This window comes from Ovis aries, chromosome 12, assembly GCF_016772045.2.
Source record: "Ovis aries strain OAR_USU_Benz2616 breed Rambouillet chromosome 12, ARS-UI_Ramb_v3.0, whole genome shotgun sequence".
Classification (NCBI taxonomy): domain Eukaryota; kingdom Metazoa; phylum Chordata; class Mammalia; order Artiodactyla; family Bovidae; genus Ovis; species Ovis aries.
The window spans coordinates 54583627-54601396 of record NC_056065.1 but is presented as its reverse complement, the minus strand read 5'-3'; the positions used below and the strand labels follow the sequence as shown (position 1 = coordinate 54601396).

The 17770-nt window shown below is 40.4% G+C and overlaps 1 protein-coding gene and 10 non-coding genes across 16 annotated transcripts in view; 10 read left to right on the top strand and 1 right to left on the bottom strand.

Moving 5' to 3' along the window:
- Positions 1-11229, bottom strand: part of ZBTB37 (zinc finger and BTB domain containing 37) — a 28795-nt gene extending 17566 nt beyond the window's left edge. Inside the window, exons 1-4 of one of the 6 annotated variants that reach the window (XM_042229115.2) lie at positions 11186-11229; positions 10457-10654; positions 8488-9447; positions 5839-5938 (exon numbers count right to left, since the gene is read on the bottom strand). In XM_042229115.2, coding sequence (XP_042085049.1) covers positions 5839-5938; positions 8488-9410 — 1023 coding nt within the window. In that variant the 5' untranslated portion in view covers positions 9411-9447; positions 10457-10654; positions 11186-11229. Of the gene's footprint in view, positions 1-2555; positions 5690-5838; positions 5939-8487; positions 9448-10191; positions 10411-10456 lie in introns of those variants that run through there. The other 5 variants (XM_004013811.5, XM_060396622.1, XM_042229116.2 and 2 more) reach the window with 5 other exon arrangements.
- A 627-nt stretch (positions 11230-11856) lies between these two features.
- On the top strand, positions 11857-11936 carry LOC114117363 (small nucleolar RNA SNORD74). The gene has a single exon (XR_003591066.1). It is a non-coding gene; the product is annotated as a small nucleolar RNA SNORD74 (small nucleolar RNA).
- Positions 11937-12290: 354 nt separating this feature from the next.
- LOC114117378 (small nucleolar RNA SNORD75) lies at positions 12291-12353 on the top strand. Its single transcript, XR_003591081.1, has one exon. It is a non-coding gene; the product is annotated as a small nucleolar RNA SNORD75 (small nucleolar RNA).
- A 160-nt stretch (positions 12354-12513) lies between these two features.
- LOC114117420 (small nucleolar RNA SNORD24) lies at positions 12514-12595 on the top strand. The gene has a single exon (XR_003591117.1). It is a non-coding gene; the product is annotated as a small nucleolar RNA SNORD24 (small nucleolar RNA).
- A 288-nt stretch (positions 12596-12883) lies between these two features.
- On the top strand, positions 12884-12952 carry LOC114117374 (small nucleolar RNA SNORD77). The gene has a single exon (XR_003591077.1). It is a non-coding gene; the product is annotated as a small nucleolar RNA SNORD77 (small nucleolar RNA).
- A 277-nt stretch (positions 12953-13229) lies between these two features.
- LOC114117364 (small nucleolar RNA SNORD44) lies at positions 13230-13291 on the top strand. Its single transcript, XR_003591067.1, has one exon. It is a non-coding gene; the product is annotated as a small nucleolar RNA SNORD44 (small nucleolar RNA).
- Positions 13292-13532: 241 nt separating this feature from the next.
- On the top strand, positions 13533-13597 carry LOC114117376 (small nucleolar RNA SNORD78). The gene has a single exon (XR_003591079.1). It is a non-coding gene; the product is annotated as a small nucleolar RNA SNORD78 (small nucleolar RNA).
- Positions 13598-13840: 243 nt separating this feature from the next.
- On the top strand, positions 13841-13921 carry LOC114117359 (small nucleolar RNA SNORD79). The gene has a single exon (XR_003591062.1). It is a non-coding gene; the product is annotated as a small nucleolar RNA SNORD79 (small nucleolar RNA).
- Positions 13922-14086: 165 nt separating this feature from the next.
- Positions 14087-14167, top strand: LOC114117365 (small nucleolar RNA snR60/Z15/Z230/Z193/J17). The gene has a single exon (XR_003591068.1). It is a non-coding gene; the product is annotated as a small nucleolar RNA snR60/Z15/Z230/Z193/J17 (small nucleolar RNA).
- A 684-nt stretch (positions 14168-14851) lies between these two features.
- Positions 14852-14928, top strand: LOC114117362 (small nucleolar RNA SNORD47). The gene has a single exon (XR_003591065.1). It is a non-coding gene; the product is annotated as a small nucleolar RNA SNORD47 (small nucleolar RNA).
- Positions 14929-15059: 131 nt separating this feature from the next.
- LOC114117421 (small nucleolar RNA SNORD81) lies at positions 15060-15136 on the top strand. Its single transcript, XR_003591118.1, has one exon. It is a non-coding gene; the product is annotated as a small nucleolar RNA SNORD81 (small nucleolar RNA).
- Positions 15137-17770: the final 2634 nt, after the last annotated feature.

Genomic DNA, 17770 nt, shown 5'->3' with positions numbered 1-17770 from the left:
CTTTCTGTGATGATGGAACTATTTGATAATCTGCACCATCTAATATAGTTGTCATCAAACACATGTGGCTATTATCATGTGTAATATGCTAGCGTGACTGAGGAACTGAATTTTTCATTTTAATTGCTTTCAATTAGTTAAAATTTAAATAGCCATATGACATGGCTAATGGCTATTATATCTGACAGTACAGAATACACTATGGCAAGCACATTATAAATCATATTTCTGGCATTATCATTAATACCAAAATTTAACCCAGCAGTAACTAGCTTTATAAAAATGTATATAACTTGTAGATGACAGTATTCCTTTTTATCCCAAAATATCTTAGTACCACATCAACATATTTCCTTTATTCTAAAGACTGATCAACGTTTAAGTGACCTCAGAGAAAATTAGCAAAAGAACTGGGAAACTAGGTTGAGGTATGAATTTACTAACTTAGTTATTCCTTCCTATAACCTCTTCACAATTTGATATCCAGTAAGTATTTACCAACTGGCTATTGTCTACCAAATACAATGACAGGTATCACAGAGAAAGAAGTACAAGACCTGATTTCTGATTTGCCTTCTGAACAGAAAGACAAAACTGAACAAAAAACAGACAAAACAAAAAAATACAAAAAAAAAAAATTAAAAAGAAAAAAACAGATGAAACAAAGAGAAGGGGAATACATATTCCTAATGATGTTGCTAATGCACTCCAATCTCTCCTAATTTATAAAATGTCTCCCTTCTAAGTTACATTTCTTGCATTGTGAAATAGAATTACTTAAGACATTCAAAAAAAGCAATTACTGTAAAAGCATTAAAACTCTGCTACTGCTACTTAGATAATTATTGAAAAATAAATGCTTTCCTTTTCTGATTTAATTTTTAAATCTCACTTATTTACTTATGGCTGTGCTGGCTCTTCACTGCTGTGTGCAGGCTTTTTCAAGTTGTGGCGAGCAGTGGCTACTCTTCATTGTGGTGTACAGGTTCTAGGCATATAGGCTTTAGTAGTTGTGGCACACAGGCTTAGTCTCTCCAAGGCATGTGGGATCTTCAGGGACCGGGAATTGAACCCATGTTCCCTGCATTGGCAGGCAGACTCTTAACTAATGGACCACTAGGGAAGTCCTTAATTTTTTTTTTTAACTGAAGAGGAAATATATATAGTTTAAAACTTTTTATTAAGTTTTAGATACAATACTATATTGAATCCTCATCATCCAACAATGTCAACGAATGAACAATTTTGTTTTTCCTTTACCTTCACCTATTTGTCTTTTTCACATTATTTTTTGAAGAAAATCTCAGGCATAATTTCATACATAAATATTCTAGTATGCATTTTTAAGAGATAAGGATTCTTTTCTTCTTAATGTAATTAAAATACCACTATCACACCTAAAAACTTCCCAGTAATTCCTTAATATCAATTAAGTAAAATCTTAATTTTGTTTTACCTAATCTGAACATAATCAAAGTATTTAATATATGAAATAAGTCTTCCTCCTATCTGAAAGTTAGAAGGGAGAGGGAATACTATATTCTTTTGAATGAATAATTGAAAAATCTTGCATTTATAAATGCTTTGCATTCAAAATTCTGTATTAAAATATCACCATTCATAAGTTTCTGATTTATTTATCCTGATGACTTCTGAAGTCATTGTGTGTATATATATATATATAAAACACATATATGTTTTATGTATAATGTTTTGAACAAAAATTATATACATATCCACAAATATATATAAGCATTTAAAGTATGTAGGAGGAAAACATACATTTAGCAGAGGCAAAGTACCAATGCAAAGAGGAGAATATGTAAAAGCTGACTCTGGATTAACTGGAGAAAGATGAATCTAGCAATTAATCTTACACCCTTTTCTAAAAATGTATTTTATCTCCTTTCACATTTGTTAGCCAATAGTGCTCTTCAGTATTTCCAAAAGAAGAGAGGTCGCTCTCAGCAGGTTTAGGAAGCAGTATGTAAAGAAAAGCATGGACTGGTAAGGCTTTAGAAGATTCTGATTTATTTCATCTAACATTTCTGCTCTAATTCACTGGATAATCAAAACTGAACTCACATAAAGAATGAGGGATTATCCCAATAAAAGGTCCTGGATGAGCACTGACAAAGCACAAAACAACTTCTCTGAGGCTTAGTTTCCTCATCCATAAAATAAAAAAGTTAGTATATGTTTTGCCAATTCTATTATATTCTTATGAGAATCAAATATGATAACAGTATACCTTGAGATATCCCTGAAAGCCTCTGGTTATACTTTACAGCAATTTAAGGATGCTGGAACCTGGGTTTAAATCTGGGAACTTCCCTGGTGGTCCAGTGGATAAGACTCCATGCTTCCAGTGCAGGGGACCTGGGTTTGATCCCTGGTCAGTGAAGTAAGATCCCACATCCTGCAACTAAGCCTGCATGCTTCAGCTACTGGTCCTGCACACTCTAGAGCCACCACACCACAGTGAGAGAAGTCCACGCACCACAACGAAGACCCAGCGCAACCCTCATCGCCCAAAAAAGGAACAAGCAAACAGCAAATCTCCATCCTATTTATTATTTGATTTCAAACAAGTTATTTAACTATTCTGTGCATCAGCTTCTCCATTTGTAGAATGAATATAATAACAGCATCTACCTTGAGCAGATGCTATGAGCACTGAATGAATTAATAAAGTACTTAGCATAACTCAATGTTAGCTATTATTAAACATTACAAAGTTTCCTAATAGTATTCATAATCTTGAGGCTACCAATTCCCTAAAAAAACAAAAGGCCTAACTTTAAGGAAAATAGTGTCATGGCAGTACTATCCACAAAAAGAAAGTAAATTTATTCTAGTTATCTATGCAAATTTATTCTAGTTATCCATCATGAACCATAATCAGAAAACTCACACATTATGATCAATTTCGCCTAAAAATTACTGCAATAAAGTTGCAATAAAAGAGCAAATAAATAAGCATAAAATGTAGATCAGTCCTTGTCATGGGCAACAATGTCTCTTTGGTAGTTTTATTCCTTTGAACTCTAAAAAGAAGCAAGGACAAAAACGGCTGCTACCTGGTTGTCTCTATCACAAAAAGCTGGATCAGGCTTCCCTGGTGGTCCAGTGGTTAAGAATCTGCCTGCCAATGCATGGGACACAGGTTTGATCCTGGTCTGGGAAGATTCCACATGCCTTGGGGCAACTAAGCCCTCATGCCACAACTACTGAGCCCACAGGCTGCAACTACTGAAGCCTGAGCGCCCTAGAGCCCAGGCTCCACAACAAGAGAAGCTATTGCAATGAGAGGCCCAAGCTCTGCAACTAGCAGGTAGGCTATGCTTGTCGCAACTAGAGAAAGCCCACGCACAATAATGAAGACCCAGTGCAGACATAAATAAATGAATAAATAAAAAGTGGATCATTTCACTTTTCCCACTTGGCAATTCCCTAGTAGACTGTAAACTGTTTACACACAGGGACAATCCTACATTGCTGAATATGCTAGAACCTGACAGTCCTTGATACGTAGCTGGTGTTCAAGAACTGTTTTCTAAATGAATTATTCCATACGATGAATAAATTCCATATAAATGGATGCTTTCCATATTTTCTAAAATAAATACCCGTCTAGATTCTTGACAAGGGCTTCATAGCTGTCCACAATCCCAATCTTCAGTTACTAATCAGAGACTCAAAGAACTGAAGGGAATTCAAAAATCATCTGATTAGTTCTTAATTTTATTTAATGATCTCTAAAGCTGAGGACTTAATTTAGTAGCTGTCTCTTTATTAGGTCCCTATTCAGTAATTTTAGCTATTCAGAACTACTTAGAGGTAAAACGACTCCCATTTAGTGGCACCTGAGAAGACAACATGAGATACTAAGAAGATCAGAAAATGTGGGCTTTGCTATCAAGGAGATTTCAGTTTAGGAGACAAATTAATGTAAATCAGAAAAGAATCATTTACAAGAGTCAGTAGAGAATTAGGAAGAAATTATACGGTGCCACGTGTAAATGCTATAGTGGTTTAAGAAGGGGAGATCAAAGGGGATAGTTAGGACAGATGGAACTAGGAGTCGGGCCTTGCATGGACCCAGACGCCTGAGTGAGTATCCCTGACTCAAGAGGCAGAGGCTGAAGTTTGATGAGGCACAGAATCTGTCTGTTTGGGATGGTTAATGCTGATGAATGATAGGAAAAGCCAGGTTTGGAAGATTATAAATCACTTAGAAAATCAGACCAAGTATTTTAACCTTCTTGTGAAAGAAAAAGGAAAAACACAATGTTTAGAATAAAGGAGTGACCTTAGTAGTCTTTTCCAGTCAAATCACTCTTATAATCAAGAAGCTCTTCAAGCCTATCAAAATTTATTCTTACTATAAGACATGTCCTGTTTTGGTTCTCTGTGGTGAGAAAACAATAACTGGTGAGTAGACTCACCATAATAAACTTTCATGCATGTCAAGGCATATATTAAACTCATCTCTTAATATCAATTCCAGACAATACTACTTATCTTCTATTTCTTTACAACCTGTACCTTCTGTTTCAGTCTGGTAAATACCCTGGTGAATTCCAAGTTTTATTCCTATCCTATTCACATATGGAATAAATTATCTCTTTCTAATTACTTTAAAAACCACACTTAAACTCTCCTGAATAACACTTTCCTTAAGCGGATATTGATTCCTGTAACTGCATTTTAAGCACTCCTATTTCCACAACACCATTACTTAAGTCTATATAGTCTTATCTGTATGTGTTTTGTGTATTTGTTAGTCTGTCTTATGCCCACCTTAAACTGTAAGGTCTGTCTCACTGCTGTATTTATTTTTACAATAGTTTTGGTCACATAATCATCATATTTTATTGGAGAGATGAGGAGAAAAACAGCCCTAATAATACGAGTAAATTTACTTTTCCTTTAAGTTTGTAAACACTTTTTCTCACACCTTACCAAAACTGAAAAATTCTTTAATGGTTACAATTCCTTTTCTGGTACCAAACAGCACGATAATATACACATAGATACAGTTGATAACAATGTCTTCCTACTGTTACTACACTATATACATAATAAACATCCAATGGTTTAGACAAAATTTTAAAAGATACTATCAATATTGTGCAGAAGATAAAAAATTAGCTATGCAATCTCAATCTACCAGTGTTTCCTTTTAAAGGGCCACAGTGTTTATAATTTATTGTGTTCTACTTGGTGAGTTCACTAACTTTTTAAAAACCAATCTTCAATGATAGACACCTGTGAGAAAATATGAACAAAAATATCATACATACATACTTATACTATTTGCTAAGAAGTCACAAATTAAAGACATCATTTCTATCCTCTCTAAAAACATTTTAGTCTAACAAGACATTTAGGAAGAAAATAAATGAAAGGATATAAACATACTAAAAAGCAAGCAGGAGATAAAAATGCATAAGCAATTTGTTTACAAATACACAATACATATAAACTAGTAAATATGCAGTCTTATAACCACATATGTACAAAATCAAACTTTCTCCATCCCAGGTCCTAAATTACCTGCATGAAGTTTTCAGAGGTTATTTTTATTACTCTTAGGACTACAGACTGGCTCTTATAATCAGGAAAGAGTTCCACAATCTTATCCTTTTCTACTTCCCAAACTCTGCTGACACCAAAAGTGCATTTCCTGCATGCTCACAAGCAAAAATAAAGAGAAAAGTAATCAAATGCAGCATTTATTTAACAAAACATCTTTCCTTTCTTATTCATTATACTATGTTCACACATGGTGGCAATTTCTTCAACCACCGCAGCAATCTCAAATCCACTACATACCTGGGAAGTAGGTTGCTTAGGTTCATCCATTCTCCCAGGCGACTCACTTCTGGCTCTGTGTCTCTCCGTCAAGGGAACAACACTGCCGGAGGGGCTAAATCTGTTGGAAGAGGAGCAAAAGGGGACTAACAGGAAAGCAGTGTCAAGGAGCTTAAAAACTGCTGATGTCTGCCTCCTTTATAGTCTAGGAAGGGGGAACAAATCGAACAACAGATTTCTAAGAAGTCCTTTCATGGAGTCAATATAGAATCATATATGCAATAAGAAGGCTTCTCAGGTGGTGCCAGTGATAAGAACCTGACTGCCAATGCAGGACACACAGCATACACAGGTTTGATCCCTAGGTCAGGAGGACCCCTCCAGGATTGCATGGCAACCCCCTCCACTATTCTTGCCTGGAGAATCCCATTGACAGAGGAGCCTGGTACAGTCCATGGGTGGTCATACAGAGTTGGACATGACTGAAGCGACTTAGCACGCCCACATGAAATAAGAAAAGTTTGCCCTACTAAATTTTTAAGAAATAAAAAATTACATAGCTGAGAGACCATATGATCTGGTGAAGCTAAGGCTAAATATAAGCTTCTATCCTTATGTTAAGTACTAGAAAACCAAAAAGGAATAAATTAAAACTAGGTCTTTTGTTTCTTCTGTGTAAATTTTAGGTTTTTGGTTAATCCTTTCCCAAAGTCCCATAATTTGCTATATATTTCAGGTTGTTGATATAGACCGTGGAGATCAAAAACCTCTGTCTTTAGAGCTATTTAGTTCCTGATACAGTTCTAACAAGGGGACAACAATGCTCATACAGGTGACAGTAAGCATTAGGCTCAAGAATATGTTAACTATTAAGGACAGAAGAAGGAAAATACTCAAACCAAGACCAACTGAAGTAGATACAATATATACACTCTGAATTTATGACACATTCTCTCTCAAGACCAGATGCAAACCAAAGGAATAGCTTCTTTAGTTACCATTGTTCATTTACTCAATTTTAAACTTTTAAGAAAGGAAAAGAATATTACCAATCTAACCCTGTTTATTTAACTTATATGCAGAGTACATCATGAGAAATGCTGGACTGGAAGAAACACAAGCTGGAATCAAGATTGCCAGGAGAAATATCAATAACCTCAGATATGCAGATGACACCACCCTTATGGCAGAAAATGAAGAGGAGCTAAAAAGCCTCTTGATGAAAGTGAAGGAGAATGAAAAAGTTGGCTTAAAGCTCAACATTCAGAAAATGAAGATCATGGCATCCGGTCCCATCACTTCATGGGAAATAGATGGGGAAACAGTGGAAACAATGTCAGACTTTATTTTTGGGGGCTCCAAAATCATTGCAGCCATGAAATTAAAAGACGCTTACTCCTTGGAAGAAAAGTTATGACCAACCTAGATAGCATACTCAAAAGCAGAGACATTACTTTGCCGACTAAGGTCCATCTAGTCAAGGCTATGGTTTTCCTGTGGTCATGTATGGATGTGAGAGTTGGACTGTGAAGAAGGCTGAGCGCCGAAGAATTGATGCTTTTGAACTGTGGTGTTGGAGAAGACTCTTGAGAGTCCCTTGGACTGCAAGGAGATCCAACCAGTCCATTCTGAAGATCAACCCTGGGATTTCTTTGGAACGAATGATGCTAAAGCTGAAGCTCCAGTACTTTGGCTACCTCATGCGAAGAGCTGACTCATTGGAAAAGACTCTGATGCTGGGAGGGATTGGGGGCAGGAGGAGAAGGGGACAACCGAGGATGAGATGGCTGGATGGCATCACGGACTCGATGGACCTGAGTCTGAATGAACTCCGGGAGATGGTGATGGACAGGGAGGCCTGGCGTGCTGCAATTCATGGGGTCGCAAAGAGTCGGACACGACTGAGCAACTGAACTGAACTGAACTGAAAGTTGGTAATACTTTTCTCTTTAAGACTTTCTTTCAACTTAGATTAAAATTATTGTTATTTCCCCCAAAAGAAACAATCGCAATGTATTAGAAAGAGAAAAGTAAGGCATAGCGCATAGTAGCACTGGTGAAAAAATGAAACTCTCAGGTTTATGGTAGCAGCTGTCATCAATGAAAGAAAACGGAAACGATATAGTCAAATGACAAGTGAAAAAAAGGAATGAAAAACACTCAAAAAGCTTTTCTTTGAAATTACTGTGATTACACTAAAAAGAACCATCACTGCTAGTACCATACTTCCTCAAATTTGGTAGAAGGGGAGGCAAAGAAAGGTAAACTGCTACAAAGGAAAGTGAAACTCCCAGAGGCCACCTACCTGTGTGAGACCATACCAAGGAAGGGCAATGCTGTCAGATTCACAGCTGATGATCAGCTCTCTTCCTGGAATTCCGAAGAGGCCCTGGCAATTACTGATCCTAGTGTGACTGCAGATGCTATTCTGATTCATGAAGTGTCTAACTTTACATAGTTCTCACAACACTGTGAACACTTCAGGAGTAGGAGCTTCCTGCTTTAAAAAAATTAGAATGCAAGTCTTTTGGCACACTTTCAGTTTCCCCAACATAAACTTATTTTGACGAAGAACATCAAGTAAGGAAGATGTTCTTTGTGTCACACAGAGGGCCTGCTTTAGCTACGTCTACACAGTAAGCCACTAGATGGGCAAACAAACCAACTTACCTGTCAATCTCACTGCTTGTTGGCCTAGCCACCTTGGCTCCTGAAGATCCTAAAGTATAATTTTCCTGTCCTACAGAACCATGGCCTGTGGTGTCAATCACCATGGCCGTGACTTCCTCTGCACTACTCCCATCTTCTCCGGAAGGCTGATTCTCAGGCCCAAGCCACTCCTCTAGATTTTCCGTTTTGATGTGTACCGCTCCCAGGACTCTAACTTCATCGTCACTCCGGGCTCCTCGGTCTGCTACCCCTGTCTCCACGTACCACTGTCCTGCTCGGTTGATCCGAAGAATGGGTTCCCGGCTCTCTACATCAGAACTCTGTTCAATTATCTGCGGGCTGGTGGACTCCTCGGGAGGACTGAGCTCCCGGATATCCAGGACAGCACTCACCTGACCTCGCCGGTTTCCCTTGGGGGTATTATGTCGGGGGCTGAGGGAGCGGTTTAGATTTGGTGTAACTCTGTGAGACTCCGGAGGTCCCTCTGCATGCTTGGTCCTTGTTTGACTTAATTCGGCTTCAACCTCAGCCACATTAATTTTGAAATGAATGCCCTCCAGGATCTGGGTACATTTGTCTATAATGTGCTGCATCTGCAGAAAACTGGCAGCGGTCAGGTAGCTGATGATATCCGCCAGTTGCAGGCATATCCGCCCCGTGTAACAGAAAGAAAGGAGCTGTTCAAAAACAGAAGGATTCTTGATGACTGAAATGGAGACAGTACTCATCTCATTCAAGGACATATGATCTCGGAAGTAGGGGGAGCTGGCAGCCAGGACCACTTTGTGAGCCCGAAAAGCCTGTCCTTGCACGTTGACCACGATGTCACAGAGACGGCCCTGCATGCGCAGCTGGTTCAGATGGCTCAGGACAGAGTTGCTGAAGTCAGGGATCTCCAGTTGTATGTTCCCACTTTTCTCCATGGTTGTGCCTGAGGGTGTAGGCAGGCATTCAACCCTGCTGCGAGAGAAAACCGAACCCTCATCAGTAATTATAACCACTCCTTTCCAATTCAAACCTATTTTAAAATAGTATTCAGTGAAATTTCAAAATCTCCAAGTAGATTAAGATACCTTCCATATGTTTAAATATGGAAAAGAAACATCAACAGGTTTAGTAGATTAGGTTTCAAAGCAAGATACCATTACAACCAAAAAGACTGTTAGACTTCTAAAAATTCAAGTTATGCCCATACTTTCCTTATTAACAAACTATGTAACATCAAAACTGAAGTTCAACAGAATAGAGGGGGTAAAAGAAAACCAGTGCAACAATTTTTATTTTCTAAATGTTGATCATAATGTATTTGCATACAATATAACAAAGCAGCTTTCTGAATAAATTTAATTATACACAGGTGGGCGATCAAATACCTCTCTGAACATTTCACTACATGCTGCATGAATTAGCATTTACTATTTTACAAAGTGACCAATATCCCAGATAAGCCATTATTTCTAAGTTGAAGAGTAAGAGCCCACACAAAAAGACTTTGGGTTTAGCACTTGGAGGCAAACTCTAGGTTAGGAAAAACTTCAAGTTTTGTCAGCACGAAAATTCAGATTACTTGAAGTTCACCCTCAGGATTAGGAAAGGGTAAATAAAGCTGCCTCTATCTAAATCCAAAGTTGGAATTTTCAGGGTGGCAATGATACTTTGATTCTAAAGTTTAGTTGCCCAAAGCTAGTGAAAAACAGAATTTACCAAGTATGGCCAATATTTTTACTTTAAAAGATTTTTTAAAAAACATCTAAACCAGTAGGTCTGTAACTGCATCCAATAATCTTCACCGGTTGAGAGCAGTTTGTATAAGTCCCATTAGAAAGACACTGACTTGAGCACACGTAGTTACCTAAGATCTGAAAGTTATCCTGACAAGCTCACAGTATTGCCCGAAATTACAACACACTTATCAGTAAATAGGGAAGTGTATACACTGCGTTCAAGAACCAACTTTAGCCAATCTGACCTTTTTCCAAAGCGTTTTTGTTTGTTTTGAAACTTTTAATCCAATAAGAGCCTCTGTCGATGCCATCATGAATTCAGATGTTTATTTTGGAGCCTACACCAGCGCCTTTTTTTGTTTGTTCTTTCCGGCAATTCCCCAGTGAGGAGGAAGCCCCTGGAGTAAGGTCTTTTTCTACCGTCGGCACTGGAGGGGTGAGAGCTGCAAGACGGAGAATCGGGAACGGCATGGGGTTGGCCACTCCGGTACTCAAGTGGCTTTAGTCCGCGGTGGGAAGCGTGGGGAACGGAGAACAGGCAGAGGGGCGAAATGTCACTGAGGTGCGGGGGCGGAGAGAAGAGGAAGGCGAGCGGATCCGGAGCAAGCAATCAGGTGAGGGTAGAGGACCGGGAAGGGGGCGGCGCCCCGGGACCCGGTCCAGGCGGCAGGCGTAAGCGGGCGGGGAGCTGCCCAGAGGTGGGTGTGTGTATCTGGGTGTGTCGGGCTGCCGTGGGGGAGGGGGCCGCCCATCCCGGGGTCCTGAGGGAGGGGCCCACGAGGGGGCGGGTCCCGCAGCTCGATGCGGCCCGGGGCCAAGAGGGTGGAAGGTCTCCGGGTTCCTTGAGGCGGGGTGGAGCGAAGTGGCTGAGCACCCCAGGGGCAGGCTGCGGCGGAGACCGGGCGAGGCGGCCCCAGGGCAGGGCAGCGGGACTACCGTGTGGGGCCCGAGCCCAGTCAAGGAGCAGCACCTACCTCCGGGGGTGGAAATGGGCCGGAATGGGCCGGAACACCGTCCCGGAAGTGAAACCCCCCACCCCCTCCCCCGGAGCGGGCGACGTGCCGGAAGGAAATCACTCACCCTTATACCGCCCCCCTTCCCCCTCCCCCAGCGTTCTCCGTCCCTCGCGCCCCCTCCCCTCTCTTCCCCTCCTCCTCAGTCTGTAGGAGGGCGGGAATCCTGCATCACGTGGGCAACTGTATCCCCGCCCACAATGGCCGAATGAGGCGGGGCCGAAGGCGGGGCCGAGGGGCGGGCTTGGAGGACGGGACGGGGGTGCGGCTAGAAGAGGAGGAGACTGATACGGGGGGGAGGAGCTGAAGCCGTCTCTGGCGGAGAGTGTGCGTCATGACGTCATGGAGCAGACTACTTATATACAGGCGCCTGGCCGCCATCTCGGTCTTTCGTGGCTGCGAGCTGGCTGTATCTGTGAGTTATTCTTTGCTGCTCAGTAAGTAGTTAGCCTGGGTCCTCCAGCCCTTAGCAGTTGGGGTATCCTTAAGTTGGCTGGTATGCCTAGGCCACTTGCAGGCCATCGCAGGGCTCTCCTAAGATGAGATGGTGGTGGATTGCGAGTTGAGTGCGGGAACGATCTAGTTTATACTCTTGGTTATAGGGCCTAACTGCGGAAAAAACCGCAGCTCGTTTGCTCTGCCTCTGATGAAGCCTGTGTTGGTAGGGACATCTGAGAGTGTTGATGAATGCCAACGGCTCTGATGGCGGCGTAACCCCACTCACCGAGTGGGTCTTTGTTAATGACCTGGGAATGAACCTTCCTCGGTCTTCTGTTTTAGGGAAGGCCACGTGGTTCTTTAAATGGCGGCGTTTCGCATTGCACCATTTTTGTCATCGCTTAACCTTAATTTTGTGGGGTTCTCATGGAGTTACGGGTGTGTAAACGATTTGTGTACATGATATGTAAGTGACGAAAAGTTAGAAGAACAAAATACATTTTTAAAATTACCCTTTCGTAGGAACCGCGGCAGGCATGACTCCAATGTGGATTTTGATGGCTTCTGTTGGGCAGGTAAGAAACTGCTAAATACAGTGGGAAGCATGAAATTTTAGATGTGGTCTTTAAGCCTGTGATGGTTTACAGAGTAGTGGACAGAAGGGATTTCTGAAAATTTCTATTCTGAGGCTTAAATACTTGAGACAATGATTAGCTTAGCACCACAGGATATTTCATTGGATGCTCTTTTGTCTGTTTTCTAGTTGTGTACCAGAAGGATGACAACTACTGCTGGGGTGAGTTACTGAAATTCCCTCACAAGGGAAAGTTAGGTTGAAAGTCCACTGAACGTGCCACAATGATGAGAGTTTATTTGCTACTCTTGACTGTGAGGATGACGAGAATTCTTACCACCATTATTCTAACTGAGGCACACGAAATGGCTGTTCAGAGAACACAGAAATTGCACCTACCTTGACATGAAACTTTCTTCCCAGGTCTTAAAGCTCAAGCTTGGTGCTGTGTCTATGAGCAGACAGGTGAGAAACCATTTTAAAATTATAATCCGTTTACTTACTACTATGAATTTTTTTCAAAAAGGGACTAGTGAGTGCCAGGCAGATGCTGGTGCTTATATTAGGGACTTCTCTCCCTTCTTTTCAAATGTTAATCTCTGCGTTCTTTTATTATAGTGAATACTAAGAGGAATCTGAAGAAACAGATACTGTGATGGTTGCATAGTTCAACAGATATGAATCATGAAAGAGAAACCATTTTATCTGATGTATCTGAGTTAGTAAAACTTGCTGATAGTAGATGTAAACTACTACTACTAATCTAGTCTCTCTTTGTTTGTAGCCATTAAGCAGTCTTGACTGGAAGTTGAAGAGGTAAGTAAAATTTCCAGTGAACTAAACATTGGTGACTGGGCAAACAGGACAGAATGCCACTAATGACTTTTTAGGGTTGCCTTCCAATGCACAGGAAGCAATCCTACCTTGAAATGCTTGAAAAGTATACGGAAAGCATTAAATAAAAGCCAGTTCCTTGTCCTTTCTTAAAAACAGCCTGTGTGATGATAAGCAAATGCTGACTGAATATGAAGGTCTTAATTAGCTCTATCTGATGTCAGGCATTTTTAAAATTTGTGGGGAGAAAATTTTTCTTTGGCTATTAGAAAACCACTCTTATTTCTTAGGTGAACTTGAATCCTTGACCTGTCCAAAGCAGTTGGCCTGACTTTTTGGTGAGTATTAATGTCAAAAACATTGTTTGAGACTGCTGATGAAGTTGAATGCTTAACTACCAAGCTAATCTGCCTGGTTTGTAAGTGCATGTTGAGCATGCTATGAAAAGGATGGAGAGGGTTTTTGTAATGATGTTGAGCAAATGTCTGACCTGAAATTAGCGTGTTGACAAGTCTAACTCTGAAGAACCCTTTGACAAAATACTTAAGAATTTAACAGTAAGATTGACATTTTAATGAAAAGGTCTTTTTCCTTACAGATGATGGCTACATGTTTTGTTACGTGGCTGACTTCTTTGGGGTAAGACACGAAAACAGCGACTGCTGGCATTTGGGCTTATATTGTTTCTGAAATGTGCTGGTCCAAGTAGTTGACTTTGATAGTGTTTTCTGATGTTGGACAGATCAATCTTATCTAATTACTAAGCAAGGTACTGTTAGTGATGATTTTTATAATAAAACAGATGGGAATCTCTCTGAAAAAGAATGAAGTTTTAAAAAACTGAAACAGTATCTTGAATCACTATCAATAGTATTTTGAAATCTATTACTACTTATTAAAAGTAACTTAATTTCTGCAGGTGTGAAGAGAGGTAGTGACTACAATGCAAGGAATCAGGGGTTCTAACCAAAGGTATGGAAGTCTCAAGTTTGGTTTTTGTGTTTTGTGATTTAAAGCCGATACAATGATGAAAACATAGTTCAGCAGACTAACAGTGATGAGCAAATACTGTCTTTCGCTCCTATCTGATGTATCTGGCTGCAATAATTCTGTTTTATACCATTGAAAGTGGAAATTAGTCAAATTAGTCCTTGTCTCACTGAAATGTTCAGGATTTGGATAAGTATAATGTAAATATTCTATACGTTAATTTCAGGATTAGGAGTTAACATTTTGATAAGAACAGGCTAAAACTGAGGAAATTGCCATGTCATAACTGTAGACACCACCAGAATGAGTTACTCAGCTGGTGTTTGATAGTAATTTTTTAGAGCAATTCAGGTTCCCAGCAAAATGGAACAGTAACTTCCTGTGTAGCATCCTCACATCCCGATCAACATCTAGCATGAGATTGGCACTTCAAATTCTGAAGCTAGGGCTACAGTCTAATGTGATCACAGTGTCCATGTGATCACAACTGAGCGTGCACACCACATATTGACTTACATTGGAGTTAAGGTATTGTGTACTCTGGGTTTGGCCAAATGTATCATGAGAAAGATTCACCTTTTCCAGAACAGACTCACTCACCTAGAATTTTTTTTTGAAAGATGTTAAAATGGGAGAAAGGGCAATTTTTAAATGAAGATTTTAATGGCATCATATATATAAGGCCATGTTGTAAATGAAAGTCTTTATTGTTCATTTTCAATCAGGCATATGTTTTGTCCTGAAGATTTCGAGGTAAGTTATTTTCTGGTATTTTTGATGAGTTATAAGGTAACCAGTGATGTGATGATTCTGCCAAATGAATAGAATGATATCAACCAAAAAACCGTTCCATTTTAATTCTGAGGTTACTTTAGCAACAAGTATCACATTTTTTTTTTCATTTACTGTGATTTAACATGATCGTGTCTTTTTCAGGGCACTTATGATACCAGTCAGACATAACAGGTAAGCCTTGAAAATAACTGTACTGTTTTGTTTAAGAATATGTGATGATCTCAGCCCAACTTGAACTCTCTCACTGATGACTTGATGATGTTCAAAGATCTGATATTCTGTGTATCCCAAATGGCATTAGAATTGAAACATGGAAAGGGGACTAAAAATGGCTTCTCTGTTCTTGCAGTTAGCCAGATGGATGCACATGGGATAGAAGAGCAAACAACTATTAATTGGCTGCTGCCCTGCAGAGCTGTTGGGATCCTAGCTTCCTGACAAGGGATCAAACCTGTGGCTGCTACAGGGGAAGCTCAGCCCTAACCATTGGACTACCATTTAATTCTCCAGCTTTCTATTTCAATAAATGTTTCTAAATCACTCTGAAGTATGCTCATTTCAGTTTCATAAGGTGTAGGTAGGAAAACGGGACACTTGGAATCAAGAAATCCCATGGCATGTTTTTTGAGATCTTTAAGGTAAATATTGCAGTTGTAACATCCTTCTCTTTAGAAAATGGATACTGGTTTTGCAGATTTTGGGGGTGAGTGTGGTTCAAGTTAATGAGAAAATTAGCCAGTGAGTTGCTAATTCCTAAATTACCAAGGAAACCATTAGCTCTGGCAACATCCAAAAGTGTAAGTACCTGCTAATCAAATTTAAGCTTTATAATTTGGCACTCAAGTTTGTAGCAACATTAAGTTGGGGTTTTAAGTCGTGGTTGCTTGCCAAAACATTTAAGTTACCAATAGCTGAAATAGCCAAAAATTCAGTTGATACTAGAAAGCTTAGCAGTTTGGGATTTATTCCTGTAAAAGGTTGACATTTCTTTTTGGCCACGCTGGTTGATCATTGTTCACCCAGGGATCAAACCTGGACCAGGACTGTGAACCTGAGTATCCTTAATTACATGCAGATTCTTTACTGTGTGAGCCACCAGGGAACCCTCCAGTCTCATTACCTAGCAGTGTTAGGGGTTGACTATAGACACTCAGATTCAGTCCCCAAGTTGGGAAGATAACCTTGGAGAAAGAAATGGCAACCAACTCCAGTATTGCCAGGTGGGCTATGGTCCATGGGGTCACAAAGTTGGATAGGACTAAGTGCATATAGTTTTACAGTAGGCCCTATGTGGATTTTGAAACTCCCAGTTTTGAACATGTTTATTTTTTGGAACATTCTAAACCATGATAGTTTGAATTATGCTCAAATCTGGGCATAAAGATATTCAAGATGCAGGAAACTACATTGTAAAGCAATTCATTGTCCAGAAGGATCTTCCTTGTGGCTGAGACAGGAGAGAATGCTCTTGCAGTTGGGAGATAAGTGTTCAATCCCTGGGTTGGGAAGATCCCCTGGAGAAGGGAATGACAACCCACTCCAGTATTGCTTGTAAAATACCCATGGACAGGAGCTTGGCAGATCATGCTTGACAGTCCATGGGGTCACAGACATGCCTGAAGGAGTAAGTAAAGCATGGTTATAACAATTACGTTCAACTCGCTCAGTTGTGTCTTGTAATGTGTAAGTGTTGTGACTTGTAATATGCCAAGCTCCTCCATCCATGGGATTTTCCACTGGAGTGGGTTTCCTTAGCCATTGTTAGCTCTAAGATACTACTGAGAAAAACCCCTGGTGGTGGTGGTTTAGTCGATAAGTCATGTTCGACTCTTGTGATCCCATGGACTGCCCGCCAGCCTCCTCTGTCTGTTGGATTCTCCAGGCAGGAATACTGGAGTGGGTTGTATTTACTTCTCCAGGGGAGAGAAAAACCCCTAAGCAAATATAAAGGGTATTTTTGGCCAAGTTACTGAAACCTCGCTTACAGTTTACAAATAGCTTGTGTGCTTCAAAACCCTGGTTGTGTTATTTCCGACTTAAGATCCCCTGGGTTTCAGCATAAGCCTTTTTTTGCCCTGATATGACAATGACTGAGGCAACATGGCATTGTATGAACCTTTGGGGACCCGGGGTATGGTGTCTAGGCTACAGTAATTCTTTGGACTTAGGGAGTCATTTGTAACTCATTTTCAGGACAGAAAGACATTATTGTGGTCAGAATTAGGCTCTAAACTGAATTGTAAGTTACATTTAGAAAATAGGTATTGTACGTGGGATAAATGTAAAGTTGTATTTTTTTAACTAACAAAGGGCATCTATAAGTTACACTGAGAAAGGGCAGGCAGAGCTGGACACCTTTCTCATAAGAACTGTGCCAGCAAGGATTTTTCTGGCTCCAGAGTACATCCACAAATGGGAAAAGATTGGGTTAAGGGACAAACTAGGGAAAAGCTCCACCTCCCTGATAGCTCAGCTGGTAAAGAATCCGCCTGCAATGCGGGAGACCTGGGTTTGATCCCTGGGTTGGGAAGATCCCCTGGAGAAGGGAAAGGCTACCCACTCCAGTCTTATGGCCTGGTATGTGTATAGTCTACAGGGTTGCAAAGAGTGGACACGGCTGAAGCTAAAGGCAGGAGAAGGGGATGATAGGGTGAGACGGTTGGATGGCATTAACGACTCAATGGACATGAGTTTGAGCAAATTCAGGGAGCTGATGATGGACAGGGAAGCCTGGTGTGCTGCAGTTGATGGGGTTGCAGAGTTGGACACAACTGAGCAACTGAACAGCATCATGAAGGACATGTACACTCTTCACAGCCTACTGAACATCATAAATCAGACCTGGACAGGTCAGTATCACACTGCTTATGGCAATGTGAGAAAAATAGACTGGAATGTAAGAATATTTGTATTTA